Here is a 26,283-nt window from a genome sequence, read left to right on the forward strand (position 1 = left end):
TATTCCTTTTATTATTTGAAAATCACAAACACCAAGTCTTCCTATGGGATTAGACCCTGCCATGGTTTTAATCATTAATACTAGAAGGTGAAGCCAAAGGACACAGCAGGTGTGTGCTTAGATACCCATTAACCTAGAAATAAATGGAGAACTTAGTTGTCCTTTCCATTTCATTTTTTCTAACACTGTCTTTGTGAACTCTAAATAATTGAGACATTGAAATACTTAAGAAATAATGTGTTGTTTTTCATTTACTGCTTAACTCAATTATCTCTCCCTTCCTTTTTTTCCAGATGATCAGTAGAATTGAATATGTGCATACAAAGAATTTTATACACAGAGACATTAAACCAGATAACTTCCTAATGGGTATTGGGCGTCACTGTAATAAGGTTAGTCAAATGCTCTTTGCATGAAAGAACAAAGAGTAAAGTTTCAACAAGAATTGCTTTGGTAAACTTTTCAATCTTTTAAAAAGCCATAGTAAGTTGAATTTGCTGTTGACAGTTGCTTTAAAAGATTGTGCTATAAGGATAATCAGCTAACTCCATTAACTTAGTAACTTGAAATAAATTCTCTTCAGCTTACCCAACGGAGGTTAGTTACCTATATGGAAATATAAAATTCTAAGGGCTGTATAATAAACTGTAGTTGTCTAAGTTATTTAACTGTTGAACAGTTGTATCTATTTTTCATTCACAAAAATAGCAAAAACCCCCATTTCTTTTCTTCCTGAATGCTTAAAACCAGATTTTAACCTTTGGCTCTGAAGTGTGGGTTTTTATAATATATGTGCTTGTGCCAGTATGGGAACACTGACTTATCTGTCACCATGGTGTTAACATTTGCTGACTGAGCATGGTTGATAATGAGAATTCTTCAGTCCTTGAATTTGTGTATTTAAAAGGATAACTTTTGGGCCTGCTTCAAAAGTAGTTGACAGTTTTTTACTTGGGTGCCAAATTGGGTGAGTTCTCCACCCCTTCCTCTCCCTTTAAAGGAAAATGTAGACAAGTGAAATGAACATTCATACAACAAAACTAGTGTTCATTTGGGGTCTCTGAGAGTGGTTCAATTTATGGGGTGATTGGGTTTTAGCTAGTGGCGCATGATTGCAGTTAGAAACTAATTGTGCTGACATTTTTTTCTGTAATGATTAGTCTTACTGAGTGAATTGCTTTCTTTATCGATACTATGTTGAGCTCGGGCAGACAGGCAGCATTGGCAATGCACTAAGCATGTTGTGATCTGATGATCTATCTGATAGAAATTCTCAACTTCAGGACAACTTGGGGGCTTTTTTGTTTTTTGTGGCTTTTTTGTTTTGTTTTTGGAAGGAAGATGCCCATTTGTTTTACTAAACTATTAGGAAATGTTTGGTGTTTTTAGGTCTAGCTATAAATGTTTACCTTTGTTTGCCTGTATGAATGCCAACTGGGAGCCATTACCATTAGAATTGGTGTTATTTGTTAATGTGAGATACTGATATTGGTCTGATCAGGTTTTAGGAAATTAAATATTTTTGTTCAGCTTTAAATAATGAAAGGTGTTTAAATATACACATATCTTGTCATTCCCAAGTTGCATTAAAAAATATTTTGTAGCTTTTCTCTGAAGTATCCAGGTTTTTATTACTGTAAAGCCTGGTAATACAGTTGAAAAAAAAATTACTGTTCTTAAATTTTGGGGCAGTTTTGTCCATTTGACTCCAGTCTTCTTGGCCATTTCCCAGCCCTCTCCTTCCCGTTTTCTTACCCCCTAAAAACCCATTATCACCATGTGATTCCTGTTCTGCATCGTTGACATTGCAGTACATGGTTTTTGCCTTAAATTTAAATGATGACCTAGATCACTTTGCCTTCCCCCCACAACCCCCTTAAGAATAGCTTGTTAATCACATAGTTGTCTTAAGGAAGTGTAAGTTACCTTAGTGGTGAAAACCTTTTTAGGAGGTTTAGGTTTCCTTTTCTCCTTGCAGATATTAAAAATAATTTTGTGGAGCTGCTTGCTGTTTAACACTGTTTTAGAGAGGCCCTGGGGTAGAAGCAAAGTGTTTTACTCAACTAAGATTCAAATGCTAAATGCTGCTTTTGAACATTTTAGATTAGTGTTTTGTTTATGTAGTTGCTTTTTAGTGTTTTCTGTATTGTAGTTTGAAGAATGCCAGTTGTATGAGACTGGATTCTTTGGTCAGCTTGTTCCAGTAGTTTTCTATTCATGGGGAAAAAAAGGTTTTGGGGGACTTTTGAGGACAATTTTTAAAGTTAAATTTTCTTATTTGGAAAATTGTTCTGAATTTGATATTTAGGAGTGGCCACTCCAATCTTAGTGAATTTGCTCATCTCTTCCAGTAATCAGCCCTGCATGCTTACGAAAATAAATTTTAAGGTGACTAAATGCCTTCTACCTCTTCCTTACTGAAGATTTTTTTCCCCCGTACAACCTTTTTTTGGGGGGGAAGGGCAGATTGTGGTACCAAAGATTGCAGATCTAAATTCCCCATTTTTGATTAAAAAAATTAAAGAGCCAAATGTCACCATTGCTATCCCTGTTTCAGGCAGTGACACAAAATAGTGGCATTAAAAACCTGAGTAATTTCCAGAATTCAAATGTTCTTGAGCATGTGATTCTTATTTGGAAAACTGAGAAGCTACAGTGCTTGGTGGAAGAAGGATGGCATTTGGCTACCCTGTTCTTTCTCTAATGCCTCGGTGTTGCCTGTCTGCGCCGGCCATTGTTGCAATGTAAGCAATACTGTTTGATGCACTGCCACCCTCTATTGTCTGTTTAGTGTTTAGAATCTCCAGTGGGGAAGAGGAAAAGAAGCATGACTGTTAGTACTTCTCAGGACCCATCTTTCTCAGGATTAAACCAGGTCTGAAACTGTCTCCTATTCCAACCTCAATCCCAAATTCATGTGCTTTTCTTTTTTATTGTTTTATTTTGATGATTTTTGTTTTGTTTTAATTCTGGAGAATGTAGATCTTGCTCAAGCACCTCTTACGTTGGCATTATTCAGACATACTTGGCAAACATAACATTACTAAGATATTTCTTTGTGGCTTTTGCTTTAAACTTATAAAGTTTAGAAAAAAGCTAAATGAAAATAGGATATTATGTTTAGATCTCTAACATACATATGAGGAAATGATGTTGGTCTAGTATTGAAATTGTTTACCTAATAGTAAACTTGAGATAGATTGTTAGTTTTTAAAAATTTATTTGGAGTTACACAACTTAATGCACGAAATATATTTAAATTCAGTTCTTCAGTGCTGTATAATGAATATATTCTACCTCACCTCTCTTCCCCTTCCCTAAGGAACTTCAGGTAAGTGTAGATCAGATTTCAGATCTAGTGTTTCTAGAACTTATTTCCTCAGTCTGTATTCTCAACTTCTAGCAAATGGATATTTACAGAGCATTATATGCTCTGGAACTAGAAGGTACTGCATTCTTAACAATATAACAATAACATAGCTTAAGCACCTATCAAGCTATATGGTAAATTACCATTAGTAATACTTCGAAATATATTAAATTTAGTTTTTGACAGGCTGGATAAAACACTCTACTGATTTTCTAAATTTGTAAGTAGAACTCTTCATATTTTCTTATACTTTTGTTGAAGTTAAATAGCTTTTTTCCCACAAAATTTAAGTTCATAAATGTTCATGCTTCTGAGCAAATGAATCTTAATCATTCAGTTTAGTGTACAGTGAAGAGGAAGTATTGGCATGAGTAAACAAAAAACAATACTTTGTAATACCTTAATTATCCACATGTATCATCTGGATAATCATTTAATCCTTTTCCACACTGCCCAACTTTATTCCAGGAACCACCTCCAGCTATTAAAAAAGGTTTCAGAAATTCAGTTATTTTTTTTCAGGCAAAGAAGTACCAAGTATTGTGACTAGTTAGATAAGGGGTGGGGGAAGACGGTAGATGGTGGATCATTAGGCATATTATAAGAATAAAACTCTAGTTTTATAGTGCCTCATTTTTACTTACCCATTTACATATTTTGCTTACATTTCGTAGCATCATTTAATAATTTACATAGAAAGTTGTATTAAATTGTTTAGATTTTGTACCTACAGATTAGCTAGGTTTTTAGTAAAGTGACCTTGTGAATATTTTAGAAGGGCAGGGGAAATTATGACCCCTGGTTAGGAAAAAAAATTGCTGCAAGTACTAAACACTAAAATTAGCAACAGTGATTTTGAAGAAAATGTGCCTCTAGTGAATGGAATTATGGAATTATCTCCCTCCTTTTTTTGGTTTTTTGTTTTGTTTTGTTTTTTGTTTTTGGTGTTTTGTTTTGTTTGTTTTGTTTTGAGACAGAGTTTCACTCTGTTGCCCAGGCTAGAGCGTAGAGTGCAATGGCGTGATCTCGGCCCACTGCAACTTCCACCTCCCAAGTTCAAGCAGTTCTGCCACAGCCTCCTGAATAGCTGGGATTACAGGTGCACACCACCATGCCCAGCTAATTTTTGTATTTTTAGTGGAGATGGGGTTTTACCATGTTGGCCAGGCTCGTCTTAAACTCCTGACCTCAAGTGATCCACCTGCCTTGGTCTCCCAAAGTGCTGGAATTGTAGGCGTGAGCCACTGTGCCCGGTCAAATTATCCCCTATTTATCAACTCAGTTCCCTGTGCTTTCGAAGAATAGGCTGCATTGTTTAAAATGGACGCACATTTTACTTATAACATGTAGTCAGTAAAAACCCAGAGAAAAGTTGCTTGACCCATTGAAGGAAGTACATGTGTCTTTGCACATAAAAGCGTATAATAAAAATGCATTATCTTATGCTTATTTGGTACTGACTTTTCCTCATTTGGTTCTGCCTTTACATATTTACAGCTTTTTGGTTGTATCTTTGGCATCATGTGGTTTCATGTAAACACTTCCATTATATGTTTATATTTATTAGTTTTAAACAGCAAAGCATACAGAGAGCTACTAAAGAAGCTTAATAGGTACCTGAAGGTAATGAACCACCAAGAGTTTTACTTCCTTTTTAATTTCAAGTAGTTTTCCTTTCAGTTGTTTACTGAGAATAGGCTATCTTTGTTCAGTAGTAACATTTTTTTCCTGACTTATTTTCAGTATTTATAAGAGGAGAACATTTAAAATTATTTGCTCTTTAGATTTTTGTTTTTAGATTGAGATGTTTAAGAAGATTGTGTTTACATATTTGTAGTTTTCTTGATAAATAAGATTTCCTCCTTTAGCATTGTGGGAGGAAAGAACTCTCCAGTGAACACTGACTTTTTATAAAGCAGTCTTTTGGTTGTGAGAAAGTATCTGGTTATTGAGTCACAAATGGAGCTATTGAATATAGATTTAGACATGAATAAACTGTTAGACATACTCATGTCAGAGCTCTTCCCTTTTGTCCTTCATTTTAAAGTACCAAAGGAAACAATCCTAGAAAATGTGAACTGGAGGAAATTCTGTGTACTAATCACTCTTCATTCAATGTCTACGTATTTCTTAGAGATATTTTAAAATGCCATGAAGCTGAATGTCCTTTTGTGTTTATTTTCCCCATGTTTTCTTTTCACTATGAATCTGCAGAACTTAATCATCATTTTTGTTTGCTTAACAAATGTATTTTGCTTATTTTAATATTTGTGTACTGATCTGGTTTTCATATCAAGAGAAATGTAAAGTATGAGCTTTATTTCTTAGTATTTTACAACACAAATTTTCCTGTAATGACTTGATTGCTTAGGAAGGGAGTTTAATCTTTTTACTTAAGAGAGTCTTCATCCAGTTAGCATTTACTAATAATTTAATCTTCATTCTTTTATAGTAGACTAAGTAAAAATCAGTATCTCGTTGTTGACGTGGTGACTGAAGCTCAACTGTCAGTGTCTTTACTGTCCAAAGTATAATTGAGAATAGGTTATGATGCTTGGCTGAAATAGATGTTACTCATCCTCCTAAGAGAGGTACTTGGTCAGATCTTTATAACCTAAATCAGTAACTTGCTTTATTTATTGACGTGAAATCTACAGGTTAGGTGATCGAGTTTCCCAGCACATCACAAATTATAAACTGTCAAAAGGGACCCAATAGCCTAATGGAGAGAAGAACTACAAAATTTAGGACTAACTAGGAGCACAATAGACTAGGGCTATATAGTGTGAGGGCACATAGACCTGCCTAGCTTAATATCTGTAGATTAACTTTCATTAAAATACAGCAAATAGGTGATTTTATGACAAAAGCCAAAATTTTAAGTAAAGATTATTTCTTTTCATATGGTAGGTAAATATGAATATGTTTTGGGTTTCTTTTTCATAAAAATAGTTATTTGCTTTTAAAAGGCTTAAGTTCTGGAGCGTAAACTTGAATTACATACAATCAGCTACATTATAAATGAATACCTTATTCCCTGAGTACCATATAGACATGATAACATTAAACGTTCTTTTGTTCTAAACACTAGTTTTGTTTTTAGTTAGCTCACTTAAACTGCTAATTGTAAGCCACCTTGATTTAAATGCTAAGTGCTTTTTGGGGGGATTTTTATATCAACTTGTCAAATTTTCTAGAAGTTTAACCTGACCCATGTGTATAATGTCAGTGCTAAGTAGTAGTTTTTATTAATAAAAAGTCTTGGTTTCATTGGCAATGTCAGACTTTTAGGGTAGATAACAAGCATTCTGTTGGCACATTTTTTGTAGGAGGGAAGAGTTCAGATAGCTTATATCTGGATTTTTTTTTTTTTTAAGACAGTTTTGCTCTGTGATCAGGCTGGAGTGCAGTGACGTGGTCTTGGCTCACTGCAGCCTCTGCCTCCCGGGTTCAAGCAATTCTCCTGCCTCAGCGTCTTGCGTAGCTGGGACTACAGGCATGTGCCACCACGCCTGGCTATTTTTGTATTTTTTGTAGAGATGGGACTTTGCCATGTTTGGCCAGGCTGGTCTCAAACTCCTGACCTCAAGTTATCTGCCTGCCTCAGCCACCCAATGTGCTGGGATTATAGGCGTGAGCTACCGCACTTGGCCATTATATCTAGATTTTGAAATCTTATGTTTGTTTACCAGTAGTAGCAGGTGTATAGACTATCAGGTGTTATGACAAATAACACACTTGTTGCTTCTGCTGTCAGGCATGTATATGTTTCTTACTTTATAAAGACAGGCTCCTGAGTATGTAATGAAATGGACCTGCAAAATCTGCAGATGACAAGGATAAACTACTAGACTTTTTTTTTTTTTAACTTGATTTATTGATGAAGACTAGTAAAAACTTATGGGGGTGGGGTGTTAAGTCTGTTCATTATCTGTTCTATTAATACTTAGGATACTTTATTTTGATATATTCGAATGCGTAGAATAGATACCGTTTAATGAATAAGAAGCAGTTTAATTGAACAAGGTTGGAAACCTAATGTTTCTGTATTTCTCTTTTAAAGTTATTCCTTATTGATTTTGGTTTGGCCAAAAAGTACAGAGACAACAGGACAAGGCAACACATACCATACAGAGAAGATAAAAACCTCACTGGCACTGCCCGATATGCTAGCATCAATGCACATCTTGGTATTGAGCAGAGGTAAGTTTGAAAATGGAATGTGCTTATCGTAGCCACAGCAGAAACCATCAATGGGTTTTTGAAATATTTCAGTTTCTTACAATGTCTGAGGATGTTTCTTGGCTGAGAATTTGAAGGATGCTTATTAATCATTTTACCTGCTGTTTTAGACAGTGTAGAGAAGACTGTTAAATGAGATCTTTTGAATTTTTTGTTGTTGTTGAAGGTTGTCTCTTGAGGGGAAAATACTGTGTGATATAAAGTTAGAAGCATAAGTGCAATGGTGACGTTTCTTTTTGCAGCTGAAGATAGTACATATATTTTTGAAGCTATTTGGGACTTTTTATACTTTAGTAATTCACGTTGAGTTTGGGAAGAATGCATTATTTATTTTTGAAAGGAAAATGTTATCATTATCCTAATAAACCAAAAGTGGGTTGATGGACCATCTCCTGTTATACTTCACTCAAATATGTAAATTAGTATGATCTAGTTTAAAGTAAAAAAGTGTCACAGTCTCTGCTCTCTTCCTGTTTCTTCACATGAGTTCTAGAGTTTCAAGTTCCTTTCATCTTTTACAGTCACTTTTTGCCCTTAAAACAAGCATAGAAGTAATTAGTGGGAAAAAACAATGATATGCCTCCAGGTTAAACAACCTCATACCAAGAATTTCAGGCTTAAGAAATATCCATGAATATCTGAATACTCTAGGTTAAACTGTAATGTCACTTTTTCCGTACGCCAAGGCATTACCTACACCTACCCTTAAATATATATATCTCTAAATATATATTTGTATGTATGTATATATAGATATGTATGCATGAATGCATTCATATAGGTGTTCAATTAGTTTAAGCCGTAACTCCTTTTCAGTGCCCCTGAAGTTTTTAAAATGAGTTTCTGCAAAACATAGGAATGTCATCCTGCTTGGTTCATTAAGCTCATTTAGAGGGTTGTTTAGCCAAATCCTTTTTCTTCTTTTAAAATTAAATTGTAAGATAGTTGTTTGTCTTATTTTGGATTCTATGGGAAAAGTTTTGTTCAGAGGTAGGTAGCACACAAACTTTTTAAAATCACCTTAAATAAGTAGCTTCTTGCGTAAGACACCAAATAGTGTTCCCTCCTCATTTGGGAACATTTCTCCTGGGTACTTGACTTTCTTTCATATGTTTTTCGTAATAATATTTCCAGTTTATAAAGTTACGTTCTCTTTTCTAGTCGCCGAGATGACATGGAATCATTAGGATATGTTTTGATGTATTTTAATAGAACCAGCCTGCCATGGCAAGGGCTAAAGGTAAACCAGACTCACGTTATCAGATTTTTCTGTCTCTTTTTTAGAATAAAAATATATATTGGAGAAGATAAGATTTAAGTTCCTTTCTAAGTCTGAGATTTTTCTGAGATAATAAAGAATTAACCTTAATTTACTTTTTACCTTTTATTTGGGAAAATGAAACCAGATCATTTTAGTAAGAACTTAGTTCAGCTGAAGAACAGTGTCCTCTGAGAGACAGTAAGCTGGTACCCACTGGTAGCCACTAGCTCTATCCAGATGGAAGTGGACATGGACTAAGAAAGGTGGAGACTTTCTCACGTTAATATGTTGCCATTATGTTGAAAATATATGTTTTTATGTACAGCAAAACCTGTTTATCCAGCAACACATGTCCTAACATTTTGTTTCTATTAGCTAGGAGTTTACCATTACTTTTGTGAGTGTGTGTTAATGATAAATCACCATGTCCTAATTTTGGGTGGGGGTGGGGGCACAGGGAATGGTCATGCTCTGTTGCCCAGGCCGGAGTGCAGTGACACAGTCGTGGCTCACTGCAGCCTCAACCTCCTGGGCTCAAGCAATCCTACCTCCCAGCCTCCTACCTGTAGCTGGGACTACAGGAACATGCCACCATGCCCAGCTAATTTTTAAATTTTTTTTGTAGAAACAGTGCCTCACTGTGTTGCCCAGACTGGTCTCAAACTCTTGGGCTCAAACAATTCTCCCACTTCAGCATTCTAAAGTACTAGGATTATAGGTGTGAGTCACCACTGTTGGTGTGTCCTAAATTTTAATGGCTATTTTTGTACCTTACCTGTTCTTTAAAGAAATACCTGTATTGATTGAGTGACTGTGAGCTAGTGCTTAGTCCTTGGGTAGGTGGCTTTATCCAATATGAGTATTTTCACTTTAGAAAAATACTGTGACTTATACAGTTAACTCCATTTATTAATGTCACTAATTGATGAACAAACTTTTTTTTGTATTAATCTGATGCCTTTGCCCTTGTGTTGAACATGGGTTAAGAAAATGCTTTTCAGGCTAAGCATAGTGGCTCATGCCTGTAATCTTCAACACTTTGGGAGGCCCAGCCGGGTGGATCACTTGAGCCCTGGAGTTCAAGATCAGCCTGGTCAATATGGCAAGACCTCACCTCTACTTTAAAAAAAAAATAGCAGGGTGTAGTGTCACATGCCCATAGCCCCAATTACTCAGGAGGCTGACCTGGGAGGATTGCTTTGAGCCCAGGAGTTCGAGGCTACAGTAAGCTGCGCTCCAGCCTGGGCAACCGAGGGAGACCTTATCTCAAAAAAAAAGAAAGAAAGAAAAGGAAAAAGGAAAGAAAATGCTTTTCAGCTGGGTATGATGATGCATACCTGTAGTCCCAGCTACTTGAGAGGCTGAGTCAGGAGGATTGCTTGAGGCCAGAAGTTGGAGGCCACAGGGAATTACTGCTGAGCCTGTGAATGGCTACTGCACTCCAGCCTGGGCAACATAGTGAGACCCCATCTTCTTAAAAATATATAGAAAGAAAGAAAATGCTTCTCAATTTTGGCCCCAGCCATTTTTATTTAAATCTAATATCCATATATTCCTATTAGACTCACCCTTTCCCTATAGCTAAAATTATGTTCTTAGAGAAGAAACTTACATCAGAAGTTAACAGTTTGGGAAAAAAATTTTTTAGATGTATCATACTTTGATTTTTTAAATTCTGGGTTAAAATTTCTCTTGAATCTCACAGATATATGTTTATATGTCTAGTGCATTAAACTACTAAGGTTCTTCTCAGTAGCACTGAGTATATCTTTTTGATTTTATTCTTTTCCACAGGCTGCAACAAAGAAACAAAAATATGAAAAGATTAGTGAAAAGAAGATGTCCACGCCTGTTGAAGTTTTATGTAAGGTAAGTATGCATGATGAATATTAAAAAAACATAAATGAAGCCAAGCACAATGGCTCACGCCTGTAATCCCAGCACTTTGGGAGGCCAAGGCAGTAGGTCACTTGAGCCCAGGAGTTCAAGACCAGCCTGGGCAACATAGGGAAACCCCATTTCTACGTTAATAGATAAATGATCCAGCTGGGCACAGTGGCTCACGCTTGCAATCCCAGCACTTTAGAAGGCCAAGGTGGGTGGATCACTTGAGCCGAGAATTTCCACAAGACCAGCCTGGGCAACATGGTCAAATCCCTTATCTACCAAAAATACAAAAATTAGCTGGGTGCGGTGATGCATGTCTATGGTCCCAGCCACTCAGGAGCCTGAGGCAGGAGGATCACTTGAGCCCGGGAGGCGCCGGTTGCAGTGGTGCAATCTTGGCTGTCTTGCAAGGATCTGAGGTTGCGCCCCTGCACTCCAGCCTGGGTGACAGAGTAAGACTCTGTCTCAAATGAGTGAATAAATGAATGAATGATCCAAGAAGAAAAAGGAACATTTTATTTGCCGGCTCTGGAACTTGTAACATTGAGTTAGGTAGCTATTCACCATTTTAAATGTACATTTTTATTATTCTAAATATCTTTAACAGGGTTTTTAACATGGGGTCTTTTTAAATAAGTGTTTTTGCTAGACACAGTGGCTCACAGCTATAGCCACTTTGGTAGGCTGAGGTGGGTGGATTGCTTGAGCCCAGGAGTTCAAGACCAGTCTAGGCAACATGGTGAAACCCCATGACTACAAAAAATAACAAAAATTAGCCTGGCATGGTGACGCATGCCTGTAATCCCAGCTTCTTGGGGATGCTGGGGCAGGATGCTTGAGTCCAGGAGGTCGAGGCTGCAGTGAGCCAAGATTATACCACTGCAGTCCAGTTTGGGTGACAGAGTCTCAACAACAACAAAAATAAGTAAAATAATAAAAAATAAGTTAAATAAACATTTTAAGTAAGTAAAATAAGTGTTTTATAAGTTTCTGGTTTGTTAGGGCTCTCTAATCTGTTGAAAATTGGGGGAAAATAAGCAGGGCAGGTAAACATTTTCAATAGAACCTCATTAATCTATAAGAAAAAGTAAGAAATATTCTCCTTACCCTAAACTAGTGCTGGAAGAGAAAGTTTATCAACAATTAGTACATTAAGGAACAGGGAAACATGCAGACAGATTGGAGCAATCCAAAATAGCAACTCTCCAACAATACAGGAATACAGAAGACAGTTTGAATCACACTCATTTTTTCTGAAATTTTCAACTTCATAGAAAGGCAATTGAGTTTAGAATAGAGAGGTATTTGTGTCATGATGAATAACCATGACTTCTTCCATAAAAAGAAGGCCATATGGTCTTTCAGACAAGAAAGAATTATATACCTGAAATTAAGTACAAAGCAGTATACAAATAAATAGTTGAGAGAAGAAATCAGTGAGAGTTAAAATAGTGATTATAAAGTGGTGAGATTGTTTTCAGTCTCATTGTCATGCTGTTTCCCATTAACACAGGCCATGAATGTATATAAATGTTGAGTTTTAGAAAGATGTATAATATGTATTATTTTACATCTTTTAACATGTATATGTTTCAAGTGGTCACCCAATTTATATCAGTGCAATCAATAAAAAATGTTGCAAGCATTTCCATTCTATCCTTCCTAACTCCAGGACATGAGAAATTTCTCAAAATCATAACGTAGAAAGAGACTGCCTCCTTTAACTTTACCACTCTCCACATTGGCATTTACTCTAGGAGAGGAGATATAGAGGTTTGTGCTCTTTTAATATTTTGTATTTCAACATTGCTGATTGGGGAATCCTTTTGGTAACTAATAAGTACCTAGAGGCTTGAAAATGTTTATACATTGTTGAGAATCTTTCCTAAGGAGCTAAGTGGAAAAATTCTATACCCATAGATGTACTTAGCAGTATTATTAATAATAGAGAAAAACTAGAATACATCTAAATGTTCAGTTATAAAGAACAAGTTAATGATGTGAATACTAGGTAGAATATCATGCAGCCATTTCAAAGCTTCTGAAGACTGGGCACGGTGGCTCACACCTGTAATCCCAGCACTGTGGGAGACCGAGGAGGCCAAGAGTGGCAGATCTCTTGAGCTTGGGAATTTGGGACCATCCTTGGCAATATGACGAAACCCTGTCTCTACTAAAAAATACAAAGAATTAAGTGGGCATGGTGACTTGTGCCTGTGGTCATAGCTACTCAGGAAGCTGAGGTTGGAGGATCGCTTGAAGCCTGGGAAGTGGAGGTTGCAGTAAGCTGAGATTACACCACTGCACTCCAGCCTGGGAGACAGATTGAGACCCTGTCTTTAAAAAAAAAAAAAAAAAAAAGTTTATGAAGAGGCAGGGCTTTGATGAAATGACAAATTTTAACAAGTGGGCTATGTAAGTTATTTAAGAACATAGTACTGTATAGGACAAGCACATATGGGAAAAGCGTATGTATTTCTTCTACTAATATTATACATAATAGGGTAGGTAGAGTCATGAAATGTTATTTAAATTTATGAGGAGACTAAGCCATCATTTTAGCTCTCATATCTTCCTGTGAAATGGTAAAATATCTCACCCAAAAATATCTTTTTGCTTGTACTTAAATGCATTTATTTTTCTATCTTGAAATGTTTGTTTTTAACTTTGTTTTAACCCTTGAACTTATAGGGGTTTCCTGCAGAATTTGCCATGTACTTAAACTATTGTCGTGGGCTACGCTTTGAGGAAGCCCCAGATTACATGTATCTGAGGCAGCTATTCCGCATTCTTTTCAGGTCAGTTTTTAAGGTATTTTAAGATTATAAACTCTGTGACGGAAATTGGTTAAATTTACCTAACAAATTCATTCTGATAAATACTAAAGTAAAGCAGATCTGACTAACATGAATAAAAGATTTAAGAAACTGATTTATTTGGGACTAATTTGGCATTTTTCTATTTGCAGTGTAAATAGGTGATTTTAGTTTGGAGTGGATAGAGAGTTGAATCATACTCAAAGTAGAATGTAACTTTTCCAGAATAGTTATAATTCATATTAGATATAAGTGGCTGTCAGTGCCTTCTGGAACTCTCCAACTTTGTTACAGTACCAAATAGAAAAGCAATTAAAATATCGCATAGTCATGGAGTCTAATCAAGTGGTAGCAGTCCTAAACTAGGGTAGGGTTCCTTAGGCACAACCCAGAACTGGTCTTGAAAAAGCGGGGGGAAATAGATTACATGTGGCTCAAACTCTTGGTTGGAAGAGAATAAGAATTGAGGTAATCCAGCCAGGTATGGTGGCTCACGCCTGTAATCCCAACACTTTGGGAGGCCAAGGCAGGCAGATCACTTGAGGTCCGGAGTTCGAGACCACCCTGCCCAACATGGTGAAACCCCATCAAAATACAAAAATTAGCCAGGTGAGGTGGTGCTCGCCTTTAATCCCAGCAACTTGGGAGGCTGAGGCAGGAGAATCTCTTGAACCTGGGAAGTGGAGGTTACATTCAGCCGAGATCCCGCCAATGCACTCCAACCTGGGTGACAGTGAGGCTCTGTCTCAAAAAAAAAAAAGAGAAAAACAAAAAGTAATCTGCCGGACACAATGGCTCACACCTATAATCCCAGCACTTTGGGAGGCTGATAGGGGTGGATCACCTGAGGCCAGGAGCTCGAGAACAGCCTGGCCAACATGGTGAAACCCCGTCTCTACTACAAATACAAAAATTAGCCGGGTATGGTGGCAGGCGCCTGTAATCCCACCTACTCAGGAGGCTGAGGCAGTAGAATTGCTTGAACCTGGGAGACGGAGGTTGCAGTGAGCCGAGATTGCACCACTGCACTCCAGCCTGGGCAATAAGAGCAAAACTTTGTCTCAAAAAAAAAAAAAAAAAAGAAAGAGAATTGAGGTAATCCTTTAACCCCAGAAAAGTGTCTTCCCAAGGCACCAGTCAGACATCTTATAACCAAACTTCCAGTTGAATATTTACTCTTACTTGTTTTTAGGAAGTACCTCCTCTTACGAGTATTCCCGTAGATAACTGACAGCTTGACTTGATGTTTCAGTTTTCATGCTGCCTTTTTTATACATAAGAGAAATATTTTAGAAGCTGCCACACTTGAGGAAATATTCGTTGTGTGAAGAAATGCTCTCACTGTCTTAAAAAGTTAGTAGATTATAAAGCCGGGCGCTGTGGCTCATGCCTGTAATCCCAACACTTTGGGAGGCTGAGATAGATGGATCATAAGTTTAGGAGATGGAGACCATCCTGGCTAACATGGTGAAACCCTGTCCCTACTAAAAATACAAAAACAAATTAGCCAGGCATGGTGGCGGTTGCCTGTGGTCCCAGCTACTCAGGAGGCTGAGGCAGGAGAATGGCGTGAACCCGGTAGGCAGAGCTTGCGGTGAGCCGAGATCGCGCCACTGCACTCCAGCCTGGGGGACAGAGCGAGACTCCGTCTCAAAAAAAAAAAAGTTAGTAGGTTATATAACTGGACTCTGTTATTAAAGGATTAACATAAAATATTTTATGTTTTCCAGGACCCTGAACCATCAATATGACTACACGTTTGATTGGACAATGTTAAAGCAGAAAGCAGCACAGCAGGCAGCCTCTTCCAGTGGGCAGGGTCAGCAGGCCCAAACCCCCACAGGCAAGCAAACTGACAAAACCAAGAGTAACATGAAAGGTTAGTAGCCAAGAACCAAGTGACGTTACAGGGAAAAAATTGAATACAAAATTGGGTAATTCATTCATTTCTAACAGTGTTAGATCAAGGAGGTGGTTTTAAAATACATAAAATTTGGCTCTGTGTTAAAAAAAAAAAAAGACGTCCTTGGAAAATTTGACTACTAACTTTAAACCCAAATGTCCTTGTTCATATATATGTATATGTATTTCTATATACATATATGTGTGTATATTTATATCATTTCTCTTGGGATTTTGGGTCATTTTTTAACAACTGCATCCTTTTTACTCATTCATTAACCCCCTTTCCAAAAATTTGGTGTTGGGAATATAATATAATCAATCAATCCAAAATCCTAGACCTAACACTTGTTGATTCCTAATAATGAATTTGGTTAGCCGTATTTTGACTTTATTTCAGACTAACAATGTTAAGATTTTTTTATTTTGCATGTTAATGCTTTAGCATTTAAAATGGAAAATTGTGAACATGACGTAATTTCAAGAGGTGAGTCTGGCATGACCCCCGAAGTGTCTATATTCTCAGTTGCAGAGCATCTCATTTTCTCTCTTCAATGCTCAAATAAACGCAAAGCTCAGCACATCTTTTCTAGTCACAAAAATAATTCTTTCATTTGCAGTTTAACTACATATGATCTTAATTTCAAAACGATTCCTTTGTTTTTGGCTTGATTTTTTACAGTGTTGCAAATATCAGGCTCCCAGGGTTTAATTGTGGAATTGAAGTCTGCAGTCAGGCCTTGCAAATTGAAGATAACTGGGGCAAATGCCATTGAAACCGCTAGTCTATTTCCTTTCTTCCTTTCTCTGGCACTCTTACTGCCTGTAAGGAGTAGAACTGTTAGGGCACACTGTTGCTATACAGTTTGACTCCCATTTTCATGTTTTGTGTTTTTTTTCCCATTTCGGGGGCTTACCTCCTGATACCTGCCTACTTTCTGGAAGTAGTGGGCAAGTAAGATTTGGCTCTTGGTTTCTAATTTTTAAATTTCTGAATGACTGCTCTAGTCTGAACTTGGCCTTTATAGATTAATCTTTGCTTCACATTTTTAGTGTTGTATTTAAACTATTTTATAATTTAAAAATAGATTCTAATCTGAAGATACTTTTCAAGAAAAATTAACTCATGTCATCCTCATCCCAGCAGCTCATCTGTTGGAATGAAGTTGAGATACTTCTATTCCATGTTTCTGTATTTGGGAAGGGTTCAAAGTTGAAGGTTTATTGTCGTCGGGTTTTTCAGATGGTGACATTTAAACTCAGGGTAACAAACGCTAATGTTCACACAGTGCTCTGCCTCTGCATCTCAGTTGGGATAATTGCCCCTTTGGAGTGTTTTAATCATTGTGTAACTAATCATAGTGCCAAGAAGTTCATAATGTGTTATGTAGCTAGTGTCACTGAAAAACAGTCCTACCATTTAGGTAAGACCAAGTAGAGTCTCCCAAGGAGTTGTTACACCTGACAACCTATAGTGTATTTGCTTTTCCTCACAAAATGAAACCAATTTTGCCTAAAGCTAGCTGGGATAATAGGATCATCACAAGTTGCAGTTTCTATAACTAAAATTAGATTGAGGTCTCATCTGACCTAGAACATTTTACTTCAGGCATTCAGCAGACTTCAGAAAGAATTACCTTATTTTGAATTAGTTTATTTGTTAGTTTACTGTGTGTCTGTTATTCAGTAAACAAGCAGAATTTTTGTCCTGCCCTATCCAGGTCTTAAAGATGAGAAGTTGGATCCACTGAGTTAGTATATTTCCTTGCAGGGGGGCAGGGGGGAACTGTAATTAAACTTGTTTAATCCTTATTTTGTATTGTAGCTATTTTTTTGAAAGCAACTTAAAATCTTATAAAAATGTTATAGCATCATTAGAGACAATGGTCATACAAATTATCACATAAACATCGACTGTAAAAATTAGGCTTTTCATAAAACACATCACATGTCATTGACTGCTTTTCAGAAATACACTTCTAAGGCAGTAAATCTGTATTGCTACTGAGAAGTGCCACTTCACAGAACACAGACTTCTTTTTGCTCTTTGACATCTTGAAAACATCTTTCTTTTTTAATACAAAATCTTGTGCTCAAGACAAATCTTACATGAAACCCGCATAAACCATGAAAATGTAGCTGGCCTTAGGCATGAAATAAGCATGAGGAACATATTCCCCTAACTTCTAACCCCCAGCCCAGCAGGTTATCCTTTAAGAAATCTCCTAGGAATTCTGGAGTTTGAAAACAATTGCTCTATGTTATTCCTGCTTCCAGTCTCTGAGTAACAAGGGCATTTAAAAGCATAGGCTCTTAAGGTCCACTATAGTGGTTTTTTATTTAAGAAGTAACTCAGCTGGGCGCAGTGGCTCACGCCTGTTATCCCAGCACTTTGGGAGGCTGAGGCAAGCAGATCGCTTGAGACCAGGAGTTTGAGAGTCTGGCCAACATGGTGAAAACCCATGTCTACAAAAAATACAAAAATTAGCCAGATGTGGTGACGTGCACCTGTGGTCCCAGCTACTTGGGAGGCTGAGGCAGGAGAATCACTTGAACCTGGGAGGTGGAGGTTGCAGTGAGCTAAGATTGCACCACTGCACTCCAGCCTGGGTGATAGAGTAAGACTGTGTCTCAAAAAAAAAAAAGGAACTCATACAACTCAATGATTCATTGATCCCAATAAATCCTTTTAATAATGAGGAAAACATCCTACTAGGTTTTTCTAGTTAAAAACTTTAGGACAGGCTCAGTGGCTCATGCCTATAATTCCAACACATTTGGGAGGCTGAGGTGGGAGGATTGCTTGACCCTAGGAGTTCTAGACTTGCCTGGGCCACATAGTAAGACCCTGTCCCAGCTCCCTCCAACATCCCACCCACAACCCTCCCTCTACCCCCCCCCCCCCCCAAAAAAAAAAGCCAGGCACAGTGGTGAGTGCCTGTGATCCCACAGTGGTGAGTGCCTGTGTTGAGAGACTGAGTTGGGAGTATCACCTGAGCCCTGGAGGTTGAGGCTGCAGTGAGCTGTGATCATGCCACTGCACTCCAGCCTGGGCAACAGATGAGACCCTGTGTCACAACAAGGAATTTTTAGAAGGTGCTTTTTAAATGCATTTTATTACACTTTCAGAGGATTTAGTATTACTGAACTAAGTTTCATAAGTGTATTTTAAGCAAGTAAATCTCTAATGTAGGAAAATCCTCAAAATGGTAGCATTTATTTACTAATGTTTTATATGGTTATCTTTGAAAAATATGTCTATTTCTTCAGTAAAAGGTGTTGTTTTAATAACTTACTAAGAATGTTTAAAGATTCTTTAAGTCTGGCTTATCTAGCTAATGTGGGCCTATTAAATAATAGGCAGACTTCTGTCTTCCTTATATTCTTTAGATCTTTTCAAATACTCCATTCCAATACCCATCCAAAGACTTTTCTCGGCTGGGCGCAGTGGCTCACGCCTGTAATCCCAGCACTTTGGGAGGCCAAGGCGGGCGGATCACAAGGTCAAGAGATCGAGACCATCCTGGCCAACGTTGTGAAACCCCGTCTCTACTAAAAATACAAAAATTAGCTGGGTGTGGTGGCGTGCGCCCATAGTCCCAGCTACTCAGGAGGCTGAGGCAAGAGAATCACTTGAACCTGGGAGGCAGAGGTTGCAGTGAGCTGAGATCGTGCCACTGCACTCCAGCCTGGTGACAGAGCGAGACTCCGTCTCAAAAAAAAAAAAAGTTTCTCTTTATGCCAATTATTATCTGTACTAGTTTTTAATGTTCAATTACTACAAGATTATAATTATTGTTTTTATTCATGTTCAGAAGAAAAATACATAAGATTCACACCTGACACACTTCAAAATTTATTTAACTCCCTTTGACTATATGTGATTATCAATAAAGTATTTTTCAAGATATTAAAAATAAGTAAAGGAAAATGAAATATTTTTAGGACATTGAAAATCTAATGAAGTTCAGTGTTTCTTTAATTGAGGGCAGAGGTGGGGGAGAATTTCAGAAGGTAGTGAACCCAAAGGTGGATTCTTGCATAATTCTACTATTCTGTACTCTCATCATCTTAACCCATTTGTTTACTACCCTAACCATAGTTACTAAGCGGAGTTTTATCATAATAATATAGATAGCTATCAAAGTGTTGACATTCAGAAGAGATTACAAATATTATTTTCTATCACATTGTCCTACCATGTGGACAAGGAAGTCCACAGTCTTCCTTGAATTACCTTCCAGTATTACTGGGCGGCATCTACCATTGATGTCTAGTTTGACTTTTTCTGACTTCACCAATTGCTGCTAGGAATGTGCTGGTCACTTAGCAGCACACCCAAATCACAGGGAAGATCTTGAAATACCTGGACAGTCTGAACACACGGCTCTGAATATTCTAAGAAGTACCAGGGAACTGCATCTTCTTGCTGAAATCTTGAATTTTTGTCAGCTTTTTTTTTTTTACTGTGGACAGTAAAGCTGGAAAGATCTAAATAACCCAACAGGAAATGCTGATGAAAGTGCAAGAGTTGATTTGTGGTCATCTAGAGTCCATGTCTCCAAGACTGCTGGACCTTCAAATTCTGCAACTTGTTAGATCATCTGGATGATAGCACAACTGTTAGAAGACCTAGAAGAATACAGCGTTGCTGTGACTCAGTGGTGCTGAATGCAGACCATCTACCAGCTGGGGAAAGAATCAATTACAACAGGTATTTTAAAACTCCAGAACATCAGAAATGTGTAGCAGAGTGAATTCTGTTATAAGGAAGACAAAAGAATTTAGTCTGTTTTTTAATGCAGTTTAGGAATAATGTATACCTCCTATACTTAAAATTGTCATTTATCTTTCCCAACTTTAAATACTCTTAGTTTCTGTAAGGAAGGAAGAGTTATTAGAGGGTTTTTTTTTTTTAAATTATTATTATTTAACTTTAGATACTGCCAGTCTGATATAAAATTCTCCAAGCTTAATTCTGTGCAACCAACAGAACCACATAAGCAGCCAGGCACTATGGCTCACTCCTATAATCCCAGCATTTTTGAGGCTAGATGGGAAGATCACTTGAGCTCAGGATTTTGAGAACCATCTGGACAACATAGGGAGAACTCATCTCTATTTTAAATAATTTTTTTAAAAAGAAAAAGGCCGTTGCGGTGGCTCAATCCTGTAATCCCAGCACTTTGGGAGGCCGAGGCGGGCGGTGAGGTCAGGAGATGGAGACCATCCTGGCTAACCCTGTGAAACCCCGTCTCTACTAAAAATAAAAAAAAATTGCCTGGCATGGTGGCGGGCGCCTGTAGTCCCAGCTACTCTCGAGGCTGAGGCAGGAGAATGGCCTGAACCCGGTAGGCGGAGCTTGCAGTGAACTGAGATCCAGCCACTGCACCCCAGCCTGAGTGACAGAGCGAGACTCCATCTCAAAAAAAAAAAAAAGAAAGAAAGAAAAATAACCCACAACCATGTTATAGGAAAAGTATATTCAAAATAACTTTTAAAAAGTTGTAGTGTGAAGGGATTCTAAAATTCAGAACCCCGTCACAAACTTACAAGCCTTCCTACTACGTAAATAGCCGTTTGAACTAGTTTCTGGTTCTATTTAAAAAGTCACAAACATTTGAAATTAATTTACAAATAAGAACAGATACACACTGTATGGGGAGGCTGAGGTGGTAGTATCTCCTGAGCCCAGGAGTTTAAGTCCAGCCTGGGCAACATAACAGCAAGACCCCATCTCAAAAAAAAAAAAAGCATACCTTTTATTTATTTTTTTTTACAGACAAAGTCTCACTATGTTGCCCAGGTTTATTTGGAACTCCTGGCTTTAAGTGATCTTCCTGCCTCAGCCTCCCAAAGTGTTAGCATTACAGATGTGAGCTGCCTCGTCTGCACCAGAACATATATTTTAGATTTCAGATTGGGTGGCGGGCAGGGATAGAATCTCCTTGTTAGTTATATAAAAATAAACATTTTTTTTTCCTTTTCGCAGATTTTAAATTTAATTAAGCTGTTAACTTCTTAATCATCACATTAATCCTCCAACTCTGTTTTAACTCCCCCCCTCCTTTTTTTTTTTTTCCCCCTAGGAATAAAGGAAATCATTCCTCATTTTAACTGATGTTACAGTGAAGATGGGTTCTTGAACTCTTGGAAGCCTGGATAAGCCACCTAATCTGCAAGATAAAAACCAAAGACCAACGCATATTGGGGAAAAGAATGCTTAGGACTTGAAGACTGAATGTTGAATACCTGTTGAATATTCCTATTGAGGTTTTTTCCTAAACATACTTCAGTAACATCTTAGGACAATTCACTGGAGAAATGTTGATCCCTGGCTGGAATTTCATACCATTGACCCATCTGAAGAGTTAAAGCTGGATTTGACTGCTCTATTCTACCAGAAATATTGTTAGGCTGTCCTTTCACCAGTTTCTAAACAATTGTAATCATTTATTGACTCAGCAATTCCTCAGATACCAGGTCAAAAGATGTACAGATATATTCTGAAGTTTTCCTATTATTAAAGGCACAAGAGTTTCCTTGTATTTTGACTGACAGTGTAACATGTTCCCATTTTAGTTTGTTAGTGATGGTGGTTCTCCCTTTGAAAGCCATTTGGTATATTCGTAACAATTAGTTTAATATGATTGCATAAGAAAACTGATAAAACCCAACAATTTTAGTAGTTGTGAAAATATGTTTTTTAATTCATGTTTAAGAAGAATTGCAGGACTTGAAACCAAATCCTGATGGGGGAAGGGCCATTTCTGTTTAATCCTTAGTTTCTTAACCTGCATAGTTTATCCTGTTTTGTAATTTTTTTCTTTTTTAAACTCCCAAACAAGAAGCTTGAAACTCTTCCTGTATTTTAAAATTGAAATTAGGTCACAGGGTTTAGTCAGATTTTTTTAAATTAAGGTTTGGCTTGACAGTCTTTAAAAGAAAGGTTTACCTCGCTAATACTTCTTAATAACATGCATCAAATAATATTCCCTGTGGTGATGTATATTCTTAAAAGTTTTGTTATCTTTCATTTTTGGCATTTGCTGCTTATGGACTTAGTACCCAGGCAACAAAGATCTATTATGCACCTACTCTGTTGTATGTTTGCTGCTATTTCCCAAAAAAACAGGCATATATGCGTAAGAAATAAATAGTAGAATTATTTTGTTTCTCCCACAAAGATCATGGGAGATGGCCCAACAAATGTTTAAAAAGTAAAAGAGGCCAGGCAGGTTGGCTCACACCTGTAACCCCCGCACTTTAGGAGGCCATGCTGGGCGGATCACGAGGTCAGGAGTTTTGAGACCAGCCCAGCAAACACAGTGAAACCGTGTTTCTACTATAAATACAAAAATTAGCCAGGCATGGTGGCAGGTGCCTGTAGTCCCAGCTACTCTGGGGGCTGAGGCAGGAGAATCGCTTGAACCCAGGAGGCAGAGGTTACAATGAGCCAAGATCTTGCCACTGCCCTCCAGCCTGGGTGACAGAGCAAGACTGTGTCTCCAAAAAAAAGAAAAGAACTAAAAGAAAAGGAGCAGTTTATGACTGAAGAAAATGTGGCCTGGGCTGAAGAAGTGAGGATTGATTGGAGTGGGCTAGAACGAGCTGTATGTAGTTTCTAGCTCATTTGTAAGGAGGTGGACAGGGGGGCATTGATGCCTCAGAGTGGGTATCTGGTGAGAGGAAAAACGGTGCTTGCGAGATTTTCAGGCTATGTGGGATAGGCATATTTTCTCCCTTTGCCTTTAGCTGTAGACAAAGTGTGGTTATGACCTGAGGCTTCTTGTATTCAAACTTGGCCCGGGGCCTATGTAGAAGCCCTAGGGTCTACTTGTGATGGAGGAGGAAAGTATGTATAACATGTGTAGGCTTGAGTAGTAAATAAAGCCAAAAAAGCATCACTTGCTTACATTTTTTAATGAGTCACAAAACAATCTAATGCGGCTGGTAAAGAAGTTTTAAAGGTCTGTCTACAGAAATTACATGCTTCTCAGGTCTTTGTTTAGTAAAATAATACAGATAATTATGCCTTGAATGCATTTATTATTAAAGCTAACCGTTTTAATTTGTGTCAGAAATAATGTGCACAAGTTTGTGCTCATGGTAGAATTAAAATTGTATTCTTTACTTAAAGCAAAGCAATCTGTTTTTCATTGGTTTGATAAATATTTGAATGCTTAATATGTTCTGGGTGCTAAAAATGCAGAAACATGATCGTTTGAATTACTAATAATTATATTAGTATGCTGAGAGGCTTTGAATTCACTGTACCACTCCTTCCTAGAGTCATTCAAAACAGAAAAAATTAGTTTTAAGTATAGATTCATGATTTTCTGTTTTAAAAAGTTGAGTTAATACTTTTCACAAGAGATGAAATAACATGAGCCACTATACTTATTGGCTCAGTTCCACCCAATTTCCATATTTTGGGTGTAATTTAAAATTTTTAACTTGGAATTTTAACTTTTTTTTTGTTTTGATTTTTTACCAGGTTTCTAAGCATGAATTGAGGAACAGAAGAAGCAGAGCAGATGATCGGAGCAGCATTTGTTTCTCCCCAAATCTAGAAATTTTAGTTCATATGTACACTAGCCAGTGGTTGTGGACAACCATTTACTTGGTGTAAAGAACTTAATTTCAGTATAAACTGACTCTGGGCAGCATTGGTGATGCTGTATCCTGAGTTGTAGCCGCTGTAATTGTGAATATTAACTGAGATAGTGAAACATGGTGTCCGGTTTTCTATTGCATTTTTTCAAGTGGAAAAGTTAACTAAATGGTTGACACACACAAATTGGTGGAGAAATTGTGCATATGCCAATTTTTTGTTAAAACCTTTTGTTTTGAACTATACTGCTTTGAGATCTCATTTCAGAAGAACGGCATGAACAGTCTTCAGCCACAGTTGTGATGGTTGTAAATGCTCTCAATTGTGCATTCTTAGGGTTTTTCCATCCCTGGGGTTTGCAAGTTGTTCACTTAAAACATTCTTAAAATGGTTGGCTTCTTGTCTGCAAGCCAGCTGATATGGTAGCAACCAAAGATTCCAGTGTTTGAGCATATGAAAGACTCTGCCTGCTTAATTGTGCTAGAAATAACAGCATCTAAAGTGAAGACTTAAGAAAAACTTAGTGACTACTAGATTATCTTTAGGACTCTGCATTAACTCTATAATGTTCTTGGTATTAAAAAGAAAAAGCATATTTGTCACAGAAATTTAGTTAACATCTTACAACTGAACATGTATGTATGTTGCTTAGATAAATGTAATCACTGTAAACATCTATATGATCTGGGATTTTGTTTTTATTTTGAAATGGGAGCTTTTTTGTTTACAAGTTCATTAAAAACTAAAAACTGTTTCTGTAAGGAAATGAGATTTTTTTTTAAACAACAAAAAATGCCTTGCTGACTCACTATTAAATAAAAATCTCCCCAATTTTTTGATAGACTACTTCAAGCCATTTGTTACATGGTATTCCTTTGCAAGTCAATTTAGGTTTCGTGTTATAACTTTTCCTCTTTTTAAAAAAAAAAAAAAAACGAAAAAAGTAATTCTTTTGTCTGAAGGGGAAAGGCATTCTTTCATTTTTTTTTCTTTCCTTTTTTTTTTTTTTTAATGACTTGCAGGCACAATATCTAGTACTGCAACTGCCAGAACTTGGTATTGTAGCTGCTGCCCGCTGACGAGCAGCTGGACTGATTTTGAATAAAAATGAAAGCATTAAAGGGTTTCCCTACAAAACATTTTTCTTTAAAATACTTGTGAAGTGGCTATAAGCAGTTGACTTTCACCCTTGGAGAGCATCACACTGTGTGAGGTTCAGTGATTGTTGACCCTCCCCAGCCCCTCCTGCTTCTTTTAAGTTATCTGTGTGCGTGCGCTTCCTCTCAATCTTCTTTGCACGCTCATTTCTTTTTCTCTGACCCATGAGAAAGGAAAACTTACTGATGATAATTTTTAAATAATGTAATTTATTCATTTATAGCATGTCAGGATAAATTAAAAGAACATTTGTCTGGAAATGCTGCCGGGAGCCTATTATGTAAATGTTAGGTATTTTGTAAAATAACCTTGAAATTGTAAATTGACACGTGTTTGGTCAGATTGTGTCAAGTTTAATTTGTTTTGTTTTCTTTTTTCTTTTTTTATTTGAAAACTACTTTAGCAATAATTAATTCCATGATTATCACATTCTGCCATTAAGGGATATTAGTACCGTAATACTGAAGAAATCTTATTAAGTCTGAACTTTTGGGGTAGGCAGCTTCTTTGTTTCTTTTCTATCCACCCTTGTCGGTTGAGGTATTTGTTTCTTGACTAATAAACCCTTTGATACTTTTAGCCAGAAATCGGTCTCATAAAGCTATTTTTGAGTATAGTTTGTGTAAAATAAAAATGTTTAGCTTTGGTAATAACTTTTCCAAGCTGAACTCCCTCTAGCAAGATATTTTTCAGTGCTTTTATTTACTATGCACTTAGACTATGCACTTTTTCTGAAATATTTTTGTAACACTTTTTTGTATTTTTGCCATTTGAAAAGGTTGTGGTGTAGTTGGTCTGTGATTAAGTTGCAGATTTAAAACTGCTATTAGCTTTGTAAATCAAAATATAGGTGTTTTTTGTCTGGTATATCGTCATTCCATCTGCAGCTGGAGCTGGAATCCCATTGATCTTCTAGCTACCATTCATTTTCTTCACTGTTCACAAAAGAAGAATGTGAAATTCAGTGAATGCTGTTACTAATCCTGTCGCGAGATGAATCTCATTTCACCAAAATTAAATTATGTTTTTCCGC

At 37.1% G+C, this 26,283-nt stretch overlaps 1 protein-coding gene across 6 annotated transcripts in view; it reads left to right on the top strand.

Moving 5' to 3' along the window:
* The window catches only part of CSNK1A1 (casein kinase 1 alpha 1), a 55,282-nt gene extending 30,429 nt beyond the window's left edge, over positions 1-24,853 (top strand). The window contains exons 4-11 of one of the 6 annotated variants that reach the window (XM_008014939.3): positions 294-392; positions 2,792-2,875; positions 7,434-7,573; positions 8,774-8,852; positions 10,668-10,742; positions 13,452-13,558; positions 15,307-15,455; positions 23,976-24,853. In XM_008014939.3, the coding sequence (XP_008013130.1) occupies positions 294-392; positions 2,792-2,875; positions 7,434-7,573; positions 8,774-8,852; positions 10,668-10,742; positions 13,452-13,558; positions 15,307-15,455; positions 23,976-23,983 (741 nt within the window). In that variant the 3' untranslated portion in view covers positions 23,984-24,853. Of the gene's footprint in view, positions 1-293; positions 393-2,791; positions 2,876-7,433; positions 7,574-8,773; positions 8,853-10,667; positions 10,743-13,451; positions 13,559-15,306; positions 15,456-21,567; positions 21,702-23,975 lie in introns of those variants that run through there. The other 5 variants (XM_008014940.3, XM_008014938.3, XM_008014943.3 and 2 more) reach the window with 5 other exon arrangements.
* The last annotated feature ends 1,430 nt before the right edge of the window (positions 24,854-26,283 follow it).

Source organism: Chlorocebus sabaeus, chromosome 23 (assembly GCF_047675955.1).
Source record: "Chlorocebus sabaeus isolate Y175 chromosome 23, mChlSab1.0.hap1, whole genome shotgun sequence".
NCBI lineage: Eukaryota > Metazoa > Chordata > Mammalia > Primates > Cercopithecidae > Chlorocebus > Chlorocebus sabaeus.